The following is a 19,449-nucleotide window of genomic DNA, read 5'->3' on the forward strand; positions in this document are numbered from 1 at the left end:
CTGAAAGAAATCGATAGTGACATAAAGAAATGGAAAGATATTCCATGTACATGGATTGGAAGAATAAACATAGTTAAAATGTTAAAGGAATCTACAGCTTCAATCTAATCCCAATCAGAATCCCAATGACATTCTTCACAGAAATAGAACAAAGAACCTTAAAATTCATATGGGGCAACAAAAGACCCTGAATAGCCAAAGCAATCCTGAGAAACAGGAAAAAAACTGGTGGCATCACAGTCCCTGACTTGAAAACATATTACAAAGCTATAGTAATCAAAACAGCATGGTACTGGTACAAAAACAGGCACACAGATCAATGGAACAGAATTGAAAGCCCAGAAACAAAACCACACATATACATACAGCTAATTTTCAACACAGGAGCCAAGAACATACAGTGGAGAAAGGAAAGCCTCTCAATGGTGCTGTGAAAACGGGACAGCCACATGGAAAAGAATGAAAGCAGATCATTATCTTACACCATACATAAAAGTAGACTCAAATGGATCAAAGACTTGAAGGTAAGACCTGAAACCATAAAACTTCTGGAAGAAAATATAGGCAGTGCATTCTTTGACATCAACCTTAAAAGGGTCTTTACAAATAACGATGTCCACTCAGACAAGGGAAACAAAAGAAAAAATAAACAAGTGGGAGTTCATCAGACTAAAAAGCTTCTGGAAGGCAAAGGAAACCAAGATCAAAATGAAAAAACAACCTACCAACTGGGAGAAAATATTTGCAAATCATATAGCCGATAAGGGGTTAATCTCCCTAATATATAAAGAGCTCACTCAACTGAACTACAAAAAAACCCAACACAATCAAAAAGCGGGCAGAAGAATAGACATTTTTCCAAAGAAGATATACAGATGGCCAATTAGGCACATGAAAAGATGCTCAATATCACTAATCATCAGGGAGATGCAAATCAAAACTACGCTTAGATATCATCTTACACCTGTTAGAATGGCTATAATCACCAAGACAAAAAATAATAAATATTAGAGAGGTTGTGGAGAAAAGGGAACCCTCATCCACTGCTGGTGGGAATGCAAACTGGTGCAGCCACTTGGAAAACAGTATGGAGATTTCTCAAAAAATTAAAAATAGAATTGCCACATGACCCAGCTATGCCACTACCGAGTATTTATCCAAAGAACTTGAAATCAACAATACAAAGAGATTTATGCACCCTTATGTTCATTGCAGCATTATTCACAATAGACCAAGATGTGGAAGCAACCCAAGTGCCCATTGACTGATGACTGGGATAAAGAAGATGTGGTATATATATATATGGCTCAGCCATAAAGAAAGACATAATCATCCCATTCGCAGCCGCGTGGATGGACCTCGAGGGCATCGTGTTAAGTGAAATAAGCCAGACAGAGAAAGACAAACACCATATGATTTCACTTATATGTGGAATATAAACAAACTTATGGACAAAGAGAACAATTTAGTGGTTACCAGGGGGAATGGAAGGGGGAAGGAGGACACGAGGGGTGCAGGGGCACATTTATTTGGTGTTTGACAAATATTAATGTACAACTGAAATTTCACGTTATAAATTGTTTAGACCACAATAAAAATAATTTTTTTAAAAAACAATGCAACGTAAAAAATAAAAGTCTGGAGACAAAAAGTATGTAAACAAAGTGTGAATTGGGTTAGATGGGAATGCCTGGGAGGAGCAATTCGGTTGAATGTTAAGGAGAGATTGGGGGAATTAAAGAAAGTTTCTCACGGGAAATGGAATTGGCCCTTATAGAATGAACAGGAGCTCAACAGAGGGAGAAATAAAATTATGAGATCATTCTTCTGAAGATTTTCAAATTACTTGGCAAGCAGTCTTTGAAAACAAATGTAATTATTTGTTAATTTTGGAAGATCAATCACCTATAGCTTTCTTGCCACCTTCACCTTTACAACCCTCCAGGGCTTGTGGAAATTCCTCTGATGATCTTAGCAATACTCAAAAGATGACTTACCTGGATAACATCATCCACTTCAGCTCTAATAACAGGACCAAGAATGCCAAGATGCTCTTCATACTCTCCTTGAGGATCACGTTTGCTAAAAGTGCTATCAAGGTACTTTCGAAAAACTACTTTCTTGTATATAGTGTCCTCTGGAACATCATCATCATCCATTTCACTGAAATTATAATAATAGTATTTGTTTAAAAGAATAAATTAAAGATCATTCAAAGAACTTAGGAAATTATCTCTGTTTCTGAATATAGTATCTAGCATAGAAAAGATATTTAATAAATATTTGATGAGCAAATGAATGAAAATATAAATGTCTAAAAACATAAGCCATATCCTTCAGCTCCCAGCTCCCAGCTCACATACCATTTCTTAGGTAAGTTCTCCTATGATCCTTTAGACTAGATCAAATCTTTCTATATCATCCCTTATATTCCTGTAGTATTACCATAGTATATATAGTAAATTCCTATAGCATTCTTATAGTATTTCTGTAGCATATATAGTAAACTATATATCATTTATTTGTGAGATTATCTATTACTATCTGACTCTGCCACTAGAATGAAAGCCCATGACGTCAGGGACTAGTTTGCTCATAATTTTATTTCCAGTGCCTTGCAAGTTATCTGGCACATACTAGGCACTCAAGAAATATTGGCTTAATTCACTAATGAGTAAACAAATATAATCATATACTAATGTGGCAGATTTTAATATCAAAAGCAGACAAAGCCATGCAATGGGGCAGTGTCAGGACTTGGGGCTGTCAGGTGAGAATGGTCAGCTGACTTAGAAGGCCACACCTGTGAAGGCCACTGGATGGATGGGTGTTTCATACTCTGAAAGTAGCCACTCTTCTCACATTTGCTTTTGCTAAATCCCATTATTCATCATGTAGTTCACTAGCTCAGTCTGGGGCCAGAGCACATCAAATTTTCTTACTGACTCTTAAATTTCCCAAGCCTACGGAAACAGGACAAAAGCTCATCCATTAATCTCATAATATTTGTTATACACCATGAGCCATCAACATAGAATCCCATCCTGCCTCTTTCTAGTCTTTCCATGCTACTAACTTTATCCTTCCAGACTCTAAGCATAGCATACAGTCTCACAGAACACATAGGATGAGGAAAACAAATTTAGCTGCCATAAAAGTGTGCTGCATATCTGGAATGGGATACAAGATTTCGAAGGAGGTGGTTTATCCCTTTTCACTCTGGAAAGGCCCTAAATCTTATACCCTCAGGGCCTTGCTTAGCAATCCCCAGATAAACTAGTTATTCTCGGATAGTAACGGGTACTACGTTTAAACAGGAAGTCATGGGAGAAAGTGTTTTAATCTAACAAAGTTCTAATATGGAAATGTCAGGCATCAGATTAATGAAATAATTTCTATAAGTTACATTATGCATTGTGTTTCCTTACTCTAATTACACTTTGGTTTTTAATTTATTAGTGTAACAGTTAGCTTTTCTAAAAGCCATAGACTATATTTAGACAGTTAAGCATGGTCACCATGCTATGTCCCTGAGAATTTGTAGTTGACTAAGCCTTGCTGCTTGTCCCTCTCTTTCTTCTTTCTCCATATTGTCATCACAGAATACAGAGTCCAGCCTAATATGGCTTTCCATCCTTAAACAAAATTGAACTGAATATTATCTTTAAAAAATGTATATGGATCCCTTAGAAGCTCTCTGTTGTAAGTCAGGCCACTTACAAAATTACATCAACTCCTTCAACTCTATGGTTGAAGAGTGGCTGAAACCCTAAAATGTTATAGATGAAGAAGATTTTGGGGGGCCATTTGGCATAACTCTTTCATTTAAAGAATGAAAGTAACAAGGCCCAGGAAAGCAACTGACGTATTCCAGTAAACTAGAAGCTTTTGAAGGGTTTCTCAGAATTCTTCCCATGGACTACAAAGCCTAGTGGCATCTGGTCTCTGCAGAGCTGCCAAATACTTTCTGATCACCCGCCCTCTTCCTGAGCTCCAGGCCATCAGCTTCAGGGCTTCCTCCTTCTGCAGGGCCTTGATCATGCTGTTCTCTCTGTCAAGAATGCTCTCCCCTCTCCACCTCCTGCCTAAGTCACTCCTATTCATCTTTGGATCTCAGTTCTGATGCCACTTCTTCAGAGTCAGATTTCCCAATTCTCATATCACTATATGTCTACCTTTCCTTCTTGGTCTTTATCATGGTTATATTTTACACTTTTTTATGTCAGTATTTGATTCATATCTACCTGTCCAACTAGACATAAGTTCCATAAGGGACTTATTTATAGTCCTTTTATAGTCTCAGCACTTAGCTCAATGCCTAGGAGAGAATGAGCACTAGTAGCTTCTATAAACTGAGTTAAAACTCAAGTTTAAGTTGAAATAAATCATTATCTAATGACTGCCTCAATTGAGGGCATAAACTTATTTTGTTTCTAAGCTAGTTTATATCCTTGGTCTCTGCTACTAGAATCTCATGGGATTTGAATTAAACCTCACCAAGATGTTATATATTCTACATTGAACAGTAAACAATTTAAAAACGTTTTGGTAAACAAGCAAATGCAAAAGGAGATTTCTACATCACGAATTTGGATTTGAAGCCAACTTCAGTGAAATCATATTGATTAGCAATTGGTTGGGCTCTGCATTGGAGCAAGAAGACTGGGTAGGAACATGTGTGGTGAGAGAAGAGAGGGAAGGGAGCTTATTTAACTATAGAAAATCATAGACTTCTTATAGTAATGGTTCTTATATTGTCCAGATGTCACCTAAAGTAGAGAAGACGATCTTGGAATTGACAAAGGGAAATGGTACAGGCCAAGTTGCAATAGGGGAACTAAACTATACCTAGTATGATTTACCCAGAATTAACTCCTTGCACTGTTGTAATTATTTTTTGTAGCAGTAGTGGGAAAATGAGAATATAAAAGGAGAACGCTGGCCAAACCTTTGTGCAAATTTTGCATAATCCCAGGATAGTTCTTCAGCAGCAATGTAATAATATTTTCTGTTTCCATTGTTGCTGCGGAGGTACCATGCTGCAATATTGTCAGGATTTCTGAAGGAGTTGATGTCTGTCCTAATATCAGTTTGGTAAGGGTCATTATAGGCCACGTAATTAACTTCAACATAATCTTCCTCACTGCTCTCTTCCTTCTGCCTTGGAATGATCTCAATGTAATCTCCATCATCTCCACTGAGGCCTACTACAACTGGTGCATTAAATTCCCTTGGCATAAAAGTGTTATTTAATGTAGAAGATGGTGGAGGAGACGGCATCTGACCGAGGTCTGGATAAGGGAAAATCTGATCAAATTCTGGAAGAGGCAATAACTGACTGGATTCAGAAGTGGAGGATGTCTGATCAAGATCTGGAGGAGGTGATATCTGCCTGAGATCAGGAGGAAGGGTTGTTTGACTGATATCTGGAGAGAGAGTTGCCTGGCTGAGGTCTGAAGAAAGGGGCATCTGATGGAGGTCTGGGGAACGGGTCATCTGGCTGAGTTCTGGAGAAAGGGGCATCTGACCAGGGTCTGGAGAAAGGGTCTCCTGGCTGAGTTCTGGAGAAAGGGGCATCTGACCAGGGTCTGGAGAAAGGGTCTCCTGGCTGAGGTCTGGAGAAAGGGGCATCTGACCAGGGTCTGGAGAAAGGGTCTCCTGGCTGAGGTCTGGAGAAAGGGGCATCTGACCAGGGTCTGGAGAAAGGGTCTCCTGGCTGAGGTCTGGAGAAAGGGGCATCTGACCAGGGTCTGGAGAAAGGGTCTCCTGGCTGAGGTCTGGAGAAAGGGGCATCTGACCAGGGTCTGGAGAAAGGGTCTCCTGGCTGAGGTCTGGAGAAAGGGGCATCTGACCAGGGTCTGGAGAAAGGGTCTCCTGGCTGAGTTCTGGAGAAAGGGGCATCTGACCAGGGTCTGGAGAAAGGGTCTCCTGGCTGAGGTCTGGAGAAAGGGGCATCTGACCAGGGTCTGGAGAAAGGGTCTCCTGGCTGAGTTCTGGAGAAAGGGGCATCTGACCAGGGTCTGGAGAAAGGGTCTCCTGGCTGAGTTCTGGGGAAAGGGGCATCTGACCAAGGTCTGGAGAAAGGGTCTCCTGGCTGAGTTCTGGGGAAAGGGCCATCTGACCAAGGTCTGGGGAAAGGCTTGTCTGACTAAGTTCTGAAGAGAAGGATGGTTCACTGAGATCTGGAGAGATGGTTGTCTGCCAGACTTCAAGTTCCAAGGAAGGGAATATTTTTCCAATGTCCATAGGAAAGGACTTGTTTCTTAGGTCATAGTTGAGCATCTGGCCAGGCTCTGGAGAAGACCTGTGACTGGGGTCTGTAGTGGAGTGCATCTGATCAGAGTCTCGAATTGAAAACATTTGATAGTGTTCCTCTTGGGGCACTGTCTGATAAAGATCTGGAGGGGGGCTTGTCTGACTGGTGTCATTTGAAGGATTCTGATTATGGTCAAGAAGTAAGGCTATCAGGCTAAGATTCATAGAGGAGAATGTCTGATTGAGGTCTGTGGGAAGAGATGTTTCATTGGACTTATGGACTAACAATGGATGATCAAGTCTCTTGTCTGAAAATGTGGTGTTAGCCTCTCCTCTTAGAGGGTGAAAGCTCCTTGGAGACTGAGGAACATGGTGTGCAAGCTTCTCTTCCTTTTTCTTCTTTCGTGTTTTAATTAAAAAAGGGCTTTTCTTCAATCCCCTGTTTCCTCCATCCTGTCTTACTTGTGGAGATTTATGTCTAATTCCAGAAAACTTTGGGTGGTCACCCTGCTTGTTTGTAAGAGGGATGCTTTCTCCCCAAGTTCCTAAGGCATTCTGGGGGCTGTTCAGCAGCTTATTAACAGCCAGGTCTTTATCAGCATCTTGGATTATTTCATAACTACCTTTCTCAGAAACCAAATGCCATTTCCCATTCAAAATCTTAGACGGATTCTTTTGTTTTAAAAGTAATAGATCACTGGGAAGGTCCTTCCTGGGCCCCATTCTGGAAGGAGAAGTGTTGCCTTGGCTTAAATGTCTCCCAGTTTTATGTGCTGGAAATTCCATCCGGGAGAACCTGTGCTTTACTACTTGGTCTCTTCCTGCCCTGAATCCCTTATGTTTATCATGTTCTTGACTTCTGAATCCTTCTGCATCAAGTGGGAGTAGGCTTATCCCTGTGACATCTGACTGTAGAGGATCCTCTATAGGGTCTTCAGAATAAGAGCTGGAATTCTCTGCTGTGGAAGGGTTGAGAACTAAGTTCTTATCTAAGCCAATGTGTCCCAGGAGGGTACCAGCTGTGGTGGCTTCTGGGTGAGAAATATTTTTCTGATGGTCTGCAAAGTTATTGGCAATGAGCCTGCTAATGTTACTTGGGGAAGAAGAATTTGAACCACCAGCTGTATCAGTACTTGGAGGAATGAATTCCGAGTTGTTCTCCAGAGCTAGGGCAGTAAGATTGAACTCATCTTCCTCCTGATTCAATGATGAATTTCTGAATGACCTAATTCCAAATAATGAAGCCAGTCTGTTCTGGTAGTCGTAGTCAGCATCAAACTCTTCATTGCTGTTTTCTGAAGAATCATGCATTTTCCTTGTAGTGATGGCTGTAGATTCTGGAGGTTGAAATATAAACTCATATGAGCCTTCACCATCATCCAGGATACACTTAACATCCCTAAATCTCAGCCTTAGGTTTTTGCTTCTTGGATTGGAATTCATGGTAGTTAACATCCAAGTTCCTGCAGAAGAGACACAGAGAGAACACAACGCTCTAAGTCCAGAAAAAGATATAAAAACTCCAGGATCCATTGTGGCAGATCATTTCCAAGGAACTTTAGCCAGGGATACTCAAGTGTGGTCTGTGAACCACTGCTGATCTGTGAACTGCTGATTACTGTTCCACAGTGATACAGGAGAGAAACTGAGGGTAAAGTGTTCAGGGAACTTTTAAGCAATCTGATCTTGCTGTGACCTCCAAGCATGCGATCAGTGCGCTTATCTCATTTAACAGAATACAGACCCAAAGGATTGGTCAGTGGAGATTAGGGAGAAAAAACTTTAAGCACAGAGAGTTTGAGAGTAACTATTTTAGAATGTGTTCAAAAAGGGATGAATCAAATTGACTTTAAATATCATAAACATCTTGTTAGCTGCACATCTTGTTTGAGAATTGGAGTTAGGGAGAAGATTATGAGGTTTACCCCCACAAATAAGCGACATTTAGATATTTCCAAGTAATAAATAATTCAGGTGGGCCCAGGGAAGTTTTGAATCTCTTTGAAATGGTATGGTTTTCTGGTACACTGACGATTTCCTGGGAAGTCTCCAGTAGTCACCACTTGTGGAGTGTCTACTGAGCACAAGGAACTTGACCCATACTGCAATTTATGATCAAAGCAACTCTGTAAGTGGTTGTTATTCTGCTTTTCAGATGAATAAACTGAGGTTCAGTGAGGTGGAGTAAGTTGTCCAAAGTTACACAAATAATGAGTGGCAGAGCAGGATCTGAGCCCAGATGTGATGAACTCCAAAGCCTGCCTGGTTTCCATGACATGTGCCGTCTCTGAGGCCAGCCTCTAAGGCACTGTATCTGATGATGACCAACCCTTGGGTGGGATGGCTGTCTTAAAAAACTGAAAGGGACGGGGCTGGCCCCGTGGCCGAGTGGTTAAGTCCGCGCGCTCTGCTGCAGGTGGCCCAGTGTTTCGTTGGTTCGAATCCTGGGCGCGGACATGGCACTGCTCATCAAACCACGCTGAGGCAGCGTCCCACATGGCACAACTAGAAGGACCCACAACGAAGAATGTACAACTATGTACTGGGGGGCTTTGGGGAGAAAAAGGGAAAAAAAAATCTTTAAAAAAAAAAACTGAAAGGGACATTTTGATCAAAGAAATGCTCTTTTGTGGCTGAATGCTCATGCTTCCTACATCAAAGTTATGCCTTATCTTTCTGCTGTTATGTGCTTTACTTCTCACTTAGCCCAGAGAAGAATAAATGGAACTCACATTAAAGGACTGGGTCTATTTAAGTCATTAATTTCCCAAAAAGAAATCATGAAAAGTATTGAAAGGGAATCCTGCAAGGCATCAGAAAGATAAACCCAGGAGGTCTCGTAATGTGGAAAGCTGCAGTGGACCTTTATAGACCAGAGATTCCTCTGAGTGACCCCGGCTCTTACCAACATTATCCATTGTGACGGTTACAGATTCACCACGCATGGGGAAGAGCGTCAAGGTGTCCTCATGCCTCTTTCCGTAGGTGAACGAGTGCCCAGTGAAGTGAATGGTCAAAATGTCATCCTGGGTTCCCACGCTGCAGAAGTGCCACTGGACAGTGTCATCAAAGCAGAATCCTAGTGTGGATATGCTCTCAGGCACATAGCCATTGATAGCTGAGAAAGTAAAATCTATTAGAACACCAGGCTTAAGCCAACAAAAGGCCATGTGTCTAATTAGACTTAAATGTCCCGATGTTAATTTGGTTGCGTCAAAGCTGTGATTATCTGAGATAAGCTTTACCAGGTCTGACATGTGACTAGAGGATCAAACTCAGACTTCCCAAATGAGAGCTTATTTTCGTAAGTTAGCCAAGGGAGAAATGTCAGAATAAAGACAAGGCCCTTCATTCACGTTGATTTACTCATTCGTCAAGTGTATATAAAATAGATTGTGCTCCACGTTTGATATTCTGAAGATCAACTTTGAATATTATCTAAAATAATTCTACCTGGAGGAAAAGCGATAATATAAGGAACTCATCTTCTTGACACATTAGTTATTGAATAAGAAGTGATGTCCCTAAAAATGAAGTATATTTAACATATTTTGCAATTTTTATTGCTCCCTCTTAGCATTTATGTAATCTATAGTTTTCATTCAAGTATCGAGTTCATATATTTTCATTATCTTTCAAAGGGACACAGCTTTAGGCAGTATCTTTACTTATGTACTAAGCATGGTAATGAAATCACAGGTATGATTTCTGAGGATGGGATCCATGTTGGCCTGGGTTACCACTATAGCCCTAACCCCAGTATAATGCCTGGGCTGGAAGTGGTGAGCACTTACACATTTACTGAATAACTGATAAATACGTTTTTAGTCTGTATGTCCCTCAGGACCCTTTTCTAAATGATCTATAGCTGCACTGTGCAATACGGTAGCCACTTGCTACAAGTGACTATTGAGCACTTGAAATGTGGGTAATCTGGATTGAGAGTGCTGTAAATGTACATTACACACCAGATTTCAAAGATTTAGTAAGAAATAAAGTAAATCTTATTAATGTTTTACATTGATTATATGTTGAAATGATATTTAGGATATATCATATTAAATAAAACCCATTATTAAAATTAATTTCACCTACTTCTCTTTCATTTTTCACATGGATACTAGAAAATTTTAAATTACATTTGTGGCTCATACATAATTTCTAATGGACAGCACAGATTCACTGCCAAAATAAAATTATGCAAAGAAAGCTGAGAATAACTCCCTGCTTGGAATTATTCTCATGGCACTTGCCAGTTCTGATAGTTGCCAGTTGTCAGTCATCTGCAGCTATACGAATAGACCATGGAGAAATCATCCTCATACCTCTGATTACCTATCAGAGGAGGTGATCATAGTGACTCTCAACTCTGAGGAGCAGCAGCGGGGATCCTGACCATTGTGGAGAAGTTTGCTCCTAGCTGGCTCAGTGAAATTTCTCTCAGACTTCCCACAGCAGTGGCTTTGGACACCCAAACTTCAAAACTGCAGCAAATGCCTGAACCTTGGCTCAGGGAATTTCTTCTGTTCTGAACTTCTTACTACTCACTTCAAACCTCTTCATGGACTGACTTTCAAGACTCTTAGCTCTTCATATGCATTTTGCCTTAGTTTGATTGGATAATCCAGCTTTGGATTACTTTCCTTGTTTCTGCCCTGGCCATGAAGAGTACTCCCCTTGCACCTAGGTACCACTGACCAAGGCCTGTAGCCTCTTCCTTTGCCACCCCTGCCCCTCCCCCTGTTTTTCTCTGCCCAGAGAATGTGCACATGCACACACACATCCACACACATTTGGAGCAAGAGACCAACAAGACTTCTAAGGATAACAAGCTTTTGATCTCAAAAAGATTGCTATAATATCACCCAGTAATTTCATCACCAAATCCCTGGACTGGAAGTGAAGATAAGGGGTGAGTGGATTCTAATCCATGTCTTTGCCTCTAGGCATAGTCGTACTTCAACCACAGGAGTGAAAAACTGATGGACAGAAACAGTACTCCAACTTACTGCTCATGATGTTTGATTCATAAAACTTAGGGTCATCACGTTTCACCTTATCAGGATTTTCACAAAACTTGTTGATGTTGTCCTCAATGTACCAGCTCTTGTTCTCATCAAACACAGCAAACACAGCCTGCTGCTCAATGTCTGCTGTCCTCTGGAGGGTAAAAGTGCTGTGTTCAGTGATTAGTGTTCCAGCCGATTACCTACAACCCTGATATCTTCTCAGAAACCAACGGGGCACAGCCCTTGGGGCCACTGAAGCCACAAATGCAGGCATTTATGAGAGCCTATTGTGTACACAGCCCTTGTTAGGGCCAAAGATAATGTGCCAAAGCAAACAGAGCAGATCAGAAAATTCAGAAACTAAAATATCTTAATAGAAAAATCCCATTTCATCAAGGCAACTATAATCCTGTTTATCTCTGTAACTGAACACCTTTCAACCTAAATGACTGACTGGATGTGGTCCAAATAGTTGCAAAGGATAAAACAGGAGGTTGCAATAGGAAAGCTTTATACCTCCCCCTACATCTTTCTTTTCCCAGCTCAATAAATTAAGGTCTTCCAAGTGCCCATCTCTGATTTTTCTAGGTATTTATGTATTTTGCATGCATTAGGATGAGATTTCTTTGATTATAGCTTAGCCTAATTGTCTGGGAATTTTATGTTAATAATATGAGACTATTATTCTTCAATGAAGATAAAGTCAGAAGATCCATATGTTTGTTCTCATTCTTCTGGGTAACTCACTAGAGATGGACCATCGTCTAGGTCCAACTTTACTAGAAGATTTGTCTCTGAGTGGATCTCTCTTCTCTCTCCCTAGTGTGGTGCTCTTAAAATAGCAAAGATTGGTACAGAGCTTTACACTTTTACCAGGTAGTATCTCACTGAGCCCCAAAACAACCCTATAAAATTTTTAGGAGGGGGATTACCTATTTGATAACAGGAAGAAATTAAGAGAGGCTAAGTGACTTGCTCATCACATAGCCAATACCAACAGACCTGGAATTTGAGACTAGAACAAAATACAGTATCACACAGTAGGCTAACTTTCTGCAGTGAGAGTCTAGGTGAAAAGAGGCAAAACAAAAATCTAACCAAAGGAATAAACATCCTCACATTTGTGCTAAAGAGGACTACTTAATCTTTTCCATTCTCTAGAAGGAAAAGCCTCATTATTTAGCAAGAAGACCCAATCTGTTCCAGCCAGAAGAAATTCCTGGAACTTCTGAAAAGTTACTTCAATGACAAAATACCTGTATGCCTCGCTTATCCAGGGATCTGCTCTTACAAATTAGAAGTAGTCCTATCAGCCCAGAGGCAATGTCCCTCGTGATGTCCACATTACTGTAGTATGGTCTTGTTAAGCACTGGGCATCATTTTCTGTGGGTTCATCAGACTCTAGGATGTTCCACTTATAAGTATAGGTTTCCCCTGGTTTCACTGCTCTGATCATGGTGTTATTGCCTGAAAGAAAATGTAGTCAAAAAATTGTTCTCATTTTCGAAATTATTTAATGAAAATAAGTAAATAAATAAACAGCTGAACTCTCATTAGAACCAATTAATATTGGGAAAGGAATATTCTTTTTTTAAATTTACTTTATTGAGGCCACACTGGCTCATAACATTATATACATTTCGGGTGTACATCATTATATTTTGACTTCTGTATAGACTATGTCATGTTCACCACCAAAGTCTAGTTTCTCTGTGCCACCATACACATGTGCCCTTTACCTCTTTCATCCTCTCCTTGCCCCCTTCACCTCTGATAATCACCAATCTATTCTCTGTATCTATGTGTTTGCTTGTTTGTTTATCTTCCACATATAAGTGAAGCCTTATGGTAATTGTTTTTCTCCATCTGACTTATTTCACTTAGCATAACACCCTGAAGGTCCCTCTATGCTGTAGCAAATGGCACAATTTCATCTTTTTCTATGGCTGAATAGTATTCCATTGTATATATATACCACATCTTCTTTACCCATTCATCCATTGATGGGCACTTAGTTTGCTTCCAAGTCTTGGCTATTGTGAATAATGCTGCAATGAATGTAGGGGTGCATATGTCTTTTCAAATTAGTGTTTTCCTTTTCTTTGGATAAATACTCAGACGTGGAATAGCTGGATCATATGATAGTTCTATTTTTAACTTTTTGAGAAATCTCCATACTGTTTTCCATAGTGGCTGCACTAATTTACAATCCCACCCGCAGTGTATGAGGGTTCCTTTTTCTCCACATCCTCTCCAACACTGGTTATTTTTCATCTTTTTAATAACAGCCATTCTGATGAGTGTGAGGTGATATCTCAATTGTAGTTTTGATTTGAATTTCCCTAATAATTAGTGATGTCGAACATTTTTTCGTGTGCCCGTTGGCCATCTGTATATCCTCTTTGGAAAAATGTCTGTTCATATCCTCTGCCCATTTTTTGACTGGATGAATGGATAAAGAAGATGTGGTATATACACACAATGGAATACTACTCAGGCATAAAAAAGACGAAATTGTGCCATTTGTGACAACACGGATGGAACTTGAGGGTATTATGCTAAGGGAAATGTCAGGAATATTATTTTTATATTAAGCTCCACTTGATAGAATCCTTGACAGCATGTAGCCATTAGATGTTGCTCCACTAGAGGCCGCTATGGCACTAACAGAGGACACCATATTTTGTAACCACTAGGGTAAACAAAATCCCTGAAATGAGCAGGGTTTGGTTGTGACTTTTAGGATACCCCTACATGTATACTACCTACCGTACAAGTTATACTGCTGGGCAAGGAGGACAGTAGAAAAATATAGCGGCCAATAGTTTCATTCCATAGAAGTGAAAGGTTCAAACCTGAGGTCAAGGAAGAGTTGACTTCATCTTCATAAGGAGAGAAGGTCACTCCATGAGGGTAAATGCTGTAGGTGCGGCTGGCCATATTTTTGAACACGATCTACAAAGTAACTCAAATTCATTACTTCAGGATTTAAGGTCGATTATGAGAATTAACATAGGATGCTAGCTTTGCATATTCACTTGTTGGATGGTATGTGTGTGTGTATGCAAACTAGTTCTGTTTATCTGACAGCAACCTGTCCCCATTACCAGACAGAAGCATTTGAGTTTCACTCACTCAGTAAGGTAGAAAATGGAAAGAGTAGTTTGACCTTAGAAGTGACATTTTCTTTACAGTATATCACCTTTTCCACGCTGGTCCCCATCTCTCTTCCCCTCTCTTTTCAGCTTGAACCACATCTACCTTTGAATCTGCTCCTTCTTTCTAGATCATGATCTAGACTGCCAGATCTCCTAGAACCACTGTCCTTGAAGCCATCTTCTTGAGAGGCATGACAAATAGCCAGATCGTAAATTTCCAATGAGGTAATTTACACTTGCTAAGAGCACCTAAAAGGGATCAGAAATAGGGAAAGGGAAAGAGGAACAGAGAAAGGCTGCTTTCTGTCCTTTTGTTATTTTTAAGTGAACAGAATTGGCCTTGTCTGTAGGTATTCTCTGAGTTCACCCCCATGAAGAGGTGACCGGAGGAGCATTATTCACACAGGAGTCTTAGTTAGGTTCCTTAATCTTCAAAAGAGAACCTTAATCTTATCTTCCACATGGGTGATTGCCAAAGCATCTAAATCATCCCTAATCTGTAGATTATCTGCATTCTAGAATTTTGCCAAAGATTGCAACCTTCAGTTCTCTGCTGCCCAGTTCTTATCAAAAGCTTGATGATGTGAGCCTAACATTTAAGGAAAACTGTCTGAAGACTCAGCACTCTTGATACGTTTCTAAATGTATCTTCATCAGAGACCAGTCCTCAGAGCACATACCTAGATCACATTGAAGAATTGTTTTGACTCAGTTGCATTTACTATTATCTTCTCAACTATAATGAGAAACATTATTTTTAAAAGCTATGCAACTTTTAAATTTATTGTACCAGTTGAGGGATTTTATTAAGGATTCCATCCACTGCATTACACAGCATCCTCTTTTTAAGGATCCATGGGAGAAAGTCCTCTTAGGTCTCAGTAGCAGCAGAAACTGTGCTTCTTTTATGATTACTGTGAAGCTTGCTCTGACGTGTTTCCCCTCTTACTTTGGTTACTAGAAAACTTAAGACAAAATTTGCAGACAACCTTATAGGAGCATATGGTATGTGTTTCATTATACTTATTTTTGGCTTTACTTTCTTTGTCCCATATTATCCTCCACCCCAATTACATCGACTCTTTGTTTTATTCCTTTATAATCTGATAAACTGTTTCAGATCCTTTGTATTATCAAGTAGGCTATACATAAGTGCAAATACTGACTAAAAACTAAAAGCTGCATTTGAATTAAAAATTATACGGACTTATTTTTCTTCTTAAAATAAACAAGTAACCAGTACTTATAATCTGCCTTTCACTATTTCTTCCATGGTTCTATATTTCTGTTACTTACTTTGAGTGTGTCCCTGACCTGGGCTCTGATAACAGGGCCCAAGATCCCGTCTTCTTTGCTGTGGGAATTCTCCAGATATTTGGTGAAGGACTCATCTTGGTACTGTTTGTAGACAACCTTCTTGTAGTGTTTCCCAATTCGGTTTGAGAAATTATCCAAATGCAGAGATCTGTATTTTCTTAAAGTGAAATGAAATAAAAAAAAAATTAAACCATTTTCTCAAGTAGAGACCCCAGTAGGATGGGGAAATCATTGTGCTTATAAATTCTGCTCTTGGATTAGCTAAAATGGTGGTTTTCTTAAAAAATTCTAAATGTGGTTTGCAAAGTCCTGATATCTTCTCCCTAGCTGGAAAACTGGAAACCTCTGATCTGTTTCCTCCACCATTGATAAAGTCATAGTCAAGGTTAGAAGCAGCCACTTAGATTTGCCTGTCCCTCTGGTTGCTAGAGTAGACCGCAAATATATCTTGGAAGACATCTACCTGGATGGAAGGATAGCATACACTATGAACTTTTCTTAAGTCTTCCGTATCATTTAATTTATGGTATCCTTATTGGCTTTCTAGGTATTTCTCAATTTCTAAAAGCACTTTCCCACTTCAGAAAGCTTTTACTATCTTTACTAAACATAGTTCTGTACTGTTGGGCTATCCCTTCTACCATCCATCCAATCCCAGTGCCAACTGAAAAGCAACCACCTTCGCCCATCCTCCGTAGCTACTGCAATACATGATTTGGGAGCAGCAACATGAACCACTTTTCCCCTTGGTCCTCTTTATTGCCTTAGTTTGCAAAAGTAGAAGCTCCATGATAGAGTTTATCCGTTTTATGCATTTATTTTGTACAATAAGAAGCACTAATTGTGGGGCCAGCCCAGTGGTGCAGCAGTTAAGTTCACAAGTTCCACTTCTCGGTGGACCGGGGTTCGCCAGTTCGGATCCCGGGTGCAGACATGGCACCACTTGGCAAGCCATGCTGTGGTAGGTGTCCCACATACAAAGTAGAGGAAGATGGGCACGGATGTTAACTCAGGGTCAGGCTTCCTCAGCAAAAAAGTGGAGGCTGGCAGTAGTTAGCTCAGGGCTAATCTTCCTCGAAAAAAAATTGTTTCCAGAGAGTCCTGGATTCCTATCTCAATTCTGTCAGTTATTATTACATAATCTTGAGCAAGTTCCTTTTATGATCTTTTTCTCAGCTGAGTTTCTTGAATACATTTAAATGATTTTGATTACAGTAAAAACTCTCACTCACATGCTATACCCCTTAATGCCATCCCCCTAACCCTTCCTGCATTTTCTAAATATTCACTTGCATTAATTTCCTATAATTCCAGAACATCTTTATGCAAATATGACTGGCAAATATAAATATTCTTATTCTCTCACTGCCTTTAACAAAAGGCAGCCATTAATATACTCTGTGCTACACTCTGACTTTTTTTGGCATTTTCTGCATTTTTAAAGTATAATTGACAAATAAAAATGGTATATATTTAAGGTGTACAACATGATGATTTATATACGTATATATGTGATTACCACACTCAAGCTAATTAAAACTTCCATCACCTCACCTAGTTACTAGTTCTTTTTTGTGCAGAGAACACTTAAGATCTACTATCTTAACAAATTTCAGGTATACATACAGTATTAATGACTATAACCACCATGCTGTATATTAGGTCTCCAGAACTTACTCATCTTATAACCGAAGGTTTGTACACTTTGATCAACATCTCCCCATTCCCCTCACCCCCACCCCTCCACCCCCCCAGGCCCTGGCAACCACCATTATACTCTGTGCTTCTGTGAGTTTGACTTTTTTAGATTACACATATAAGTGAGATCATGCAGTATTTGTCATTCTGTGTGGAATATTTCATTTAACATAATGTCTTCAGATTCATCTATGTTATTGCCAATGGCAGGATTTCCTTCTTTTTAAAGGCTGAATAATATTCCATTATTTCTTTATACATTCATCCATCCACAGACATTCAGGTTGTTTCCATATCTTGGCTATCATGAATAACACTGCAGTGAGCATGGGAGTGTAGATATCTCTTTGAGATACTGATTCCATTTCCTTTGGATATATGCCCAGAAGTGGGGTTGCTGGATCATATGGTAATTCTGTTTTTAATGTTTTGAGGAACTTCCATATTGTTTTCTATAGTAGCTGTGCCAATTTACATTCTCACCAACAGTGTACAATAATTCCATTTTCTCCACACCCTTACTAACACTTGATCTCTCTTTTCTTTTTCATAATAGCCATCCTCACAGGTATGAGGTGGTATCTCACCATGGATATGATTTGCATTTCACTGATGATTAGTGATGTTGAACACTTTTTTATACACATATTTGTCATTTGTATGTCTTCTTTGGAAAAATGTCAATTTAAGTCATTTGCCCATTTTTAAATCAGGTTGTTTTGTGGTTTTTTTTTTTTTTTTTGCCATTGATTTATATAAGTTCCTTATATATTTTGGATATTAATACATCATCAGATATATGGCTTGCAAATATTTTCTCCCATTCCATAGATTGCCTTTTCATTTTGTTAACTGTTTCTTTTGCAGTGCAGAAGCCTTTTAGTTTGACGTAGTCTCATTTGTTTATTTTTGCTTTTGTTGCTGGTGCTTTTGGTGTCATATCCAAAAGAATCATTGCAAAGACCAGTGTCAGAGAGCTTTTTTCTTATGTTTTTCTCCTAGGAGTTTTATGGATTAAGGTTTTACATATAAGTCTTTAGTTCATTTTGAGTTCATTTTTGTGTATACTGTAAGCTAAGGGCCCAATTTCATTCTTTTGCATGTGGATATCCAGTTTTACCAACATCATTTATTGAAGAGACTATCTTTTCCCCATTGTGTATTCTTAGTGTCCTTGTCAGAGTCACTTTGTTAGTTTACCATATATGCATGAGTTTATTTCTGGGCAATTGATTCTGTTCCATTGGTCTAAGCATCTGTTTTTATGCCATCATTATAACTTGATTACTATAGCTTTGTAATATAGTTTGAAATTAGGAAGTATGATGCTTCTAGGCTTGTTCTTCTCGCTCAAGATTGCTTTGACAATTCAGGGTCTTTTGCGGTTCCATATGAATTTCAGGATTGTTTTTTCTATTTCTGTGAAAAATACCATTGGAATTTTGATAGGGATTTCATTGAATCTGTGGACTGCTTTGGGTAGTATGGATACTTTAACAAAATGAATTCTTCCAATCCATGAACATGGGACATCTTTCTATTCGACTGTGGATTCTTCAATTTCTCTTGTCAGTGTATTATAGTTTTCAGTGTGTAGATCTTTCACCTCCAGCGTTAAATTTATTCCTAAGTATTTTATTCTTCTTTCATTCTATTGTAAAAGTGTTTGTCTTCTCAACTTCTGTTCTGGATAGTTCATTGTTAGTGTACTTAAATGCAACTGATTTTTGTATGCTGACTTTGTATCCTGGAACTTACTGAATTCTTTATTAGTTCTAATAGGTTTTTAATGGAGTCTTAATGGTTTTCTATATATAAAATTACATTATCTGCAAATAGAGACAATTTTACTTCTTTCTTTCTGATTTGGATGCCTTTTATTTCTTTTTCTTGCTTGATTGCTTTGGCTAGGCTTTCTAGTACTATGCTGAATAAAAGTGGTGCAAGTAAGCACCCTTGTCTTGTTCCTGACCTTAGAGGAAAAGCTTTCAGCTTTTCACCATTGAGTATA

The 19,449-nt window shown here is 39.2% G+C and overlaps 1 protein-coding gene across 1 annotated transcript in view; it reads right to left on the minus strand.

Annotated features, from left to right (window-relative positions):
* The window catches only part of F5 (coagulation factor V), a 75,791-nt gene that overhangs the window by 23,358 nt on the left and 32,984 nt on the right, over positions 1-19,449 (minus strand). Inside the window, exons 8-14 of the mRNA XM_023640515.2 lie at positions 15,720-15,897; positions 14,121-14,220; positions 12,521-12,732; positions 11,265-11,415; positions 9,161-9,373; positions 4,949-7,718; positions 1,998-2,163 (exon numbers count right to left, since the gene is read on the minus strand). Coding sequence (XP_023496283.2) covers positions 1,998-2,163; positions 4,949-7,718; positions 9,161-9,373; positions 11,265-11,415; positions 12,521-12,732; positions 14,121-14,220; positions 15,720-15,897 — 3,790 coding nt within the window. The remainder of the gene's footprint in view (positions 1-1,997; positions 2,164-4,948; positions 7,719-9,160; positions 9,374-11,264; positions 11,416-12,520; positions 12,733-14,120; positions 14,221-15,719; positions 15,898-19,449) is intronic.

The sequence above is a fragment of the Equus caballus genome, chromosome 5, assembly GCF_041296265.1.
Source record: "Equus caballus isolate H_3958 breed thoroughbred chromosome 5, TB-T2T, whole genome shotgun sequence".
Lineage (NCBI taxonomy): Eukaryota > Metazoa > Chordata > Mammalia > Perissodactyla > Equidae > Equus > Equus caballus.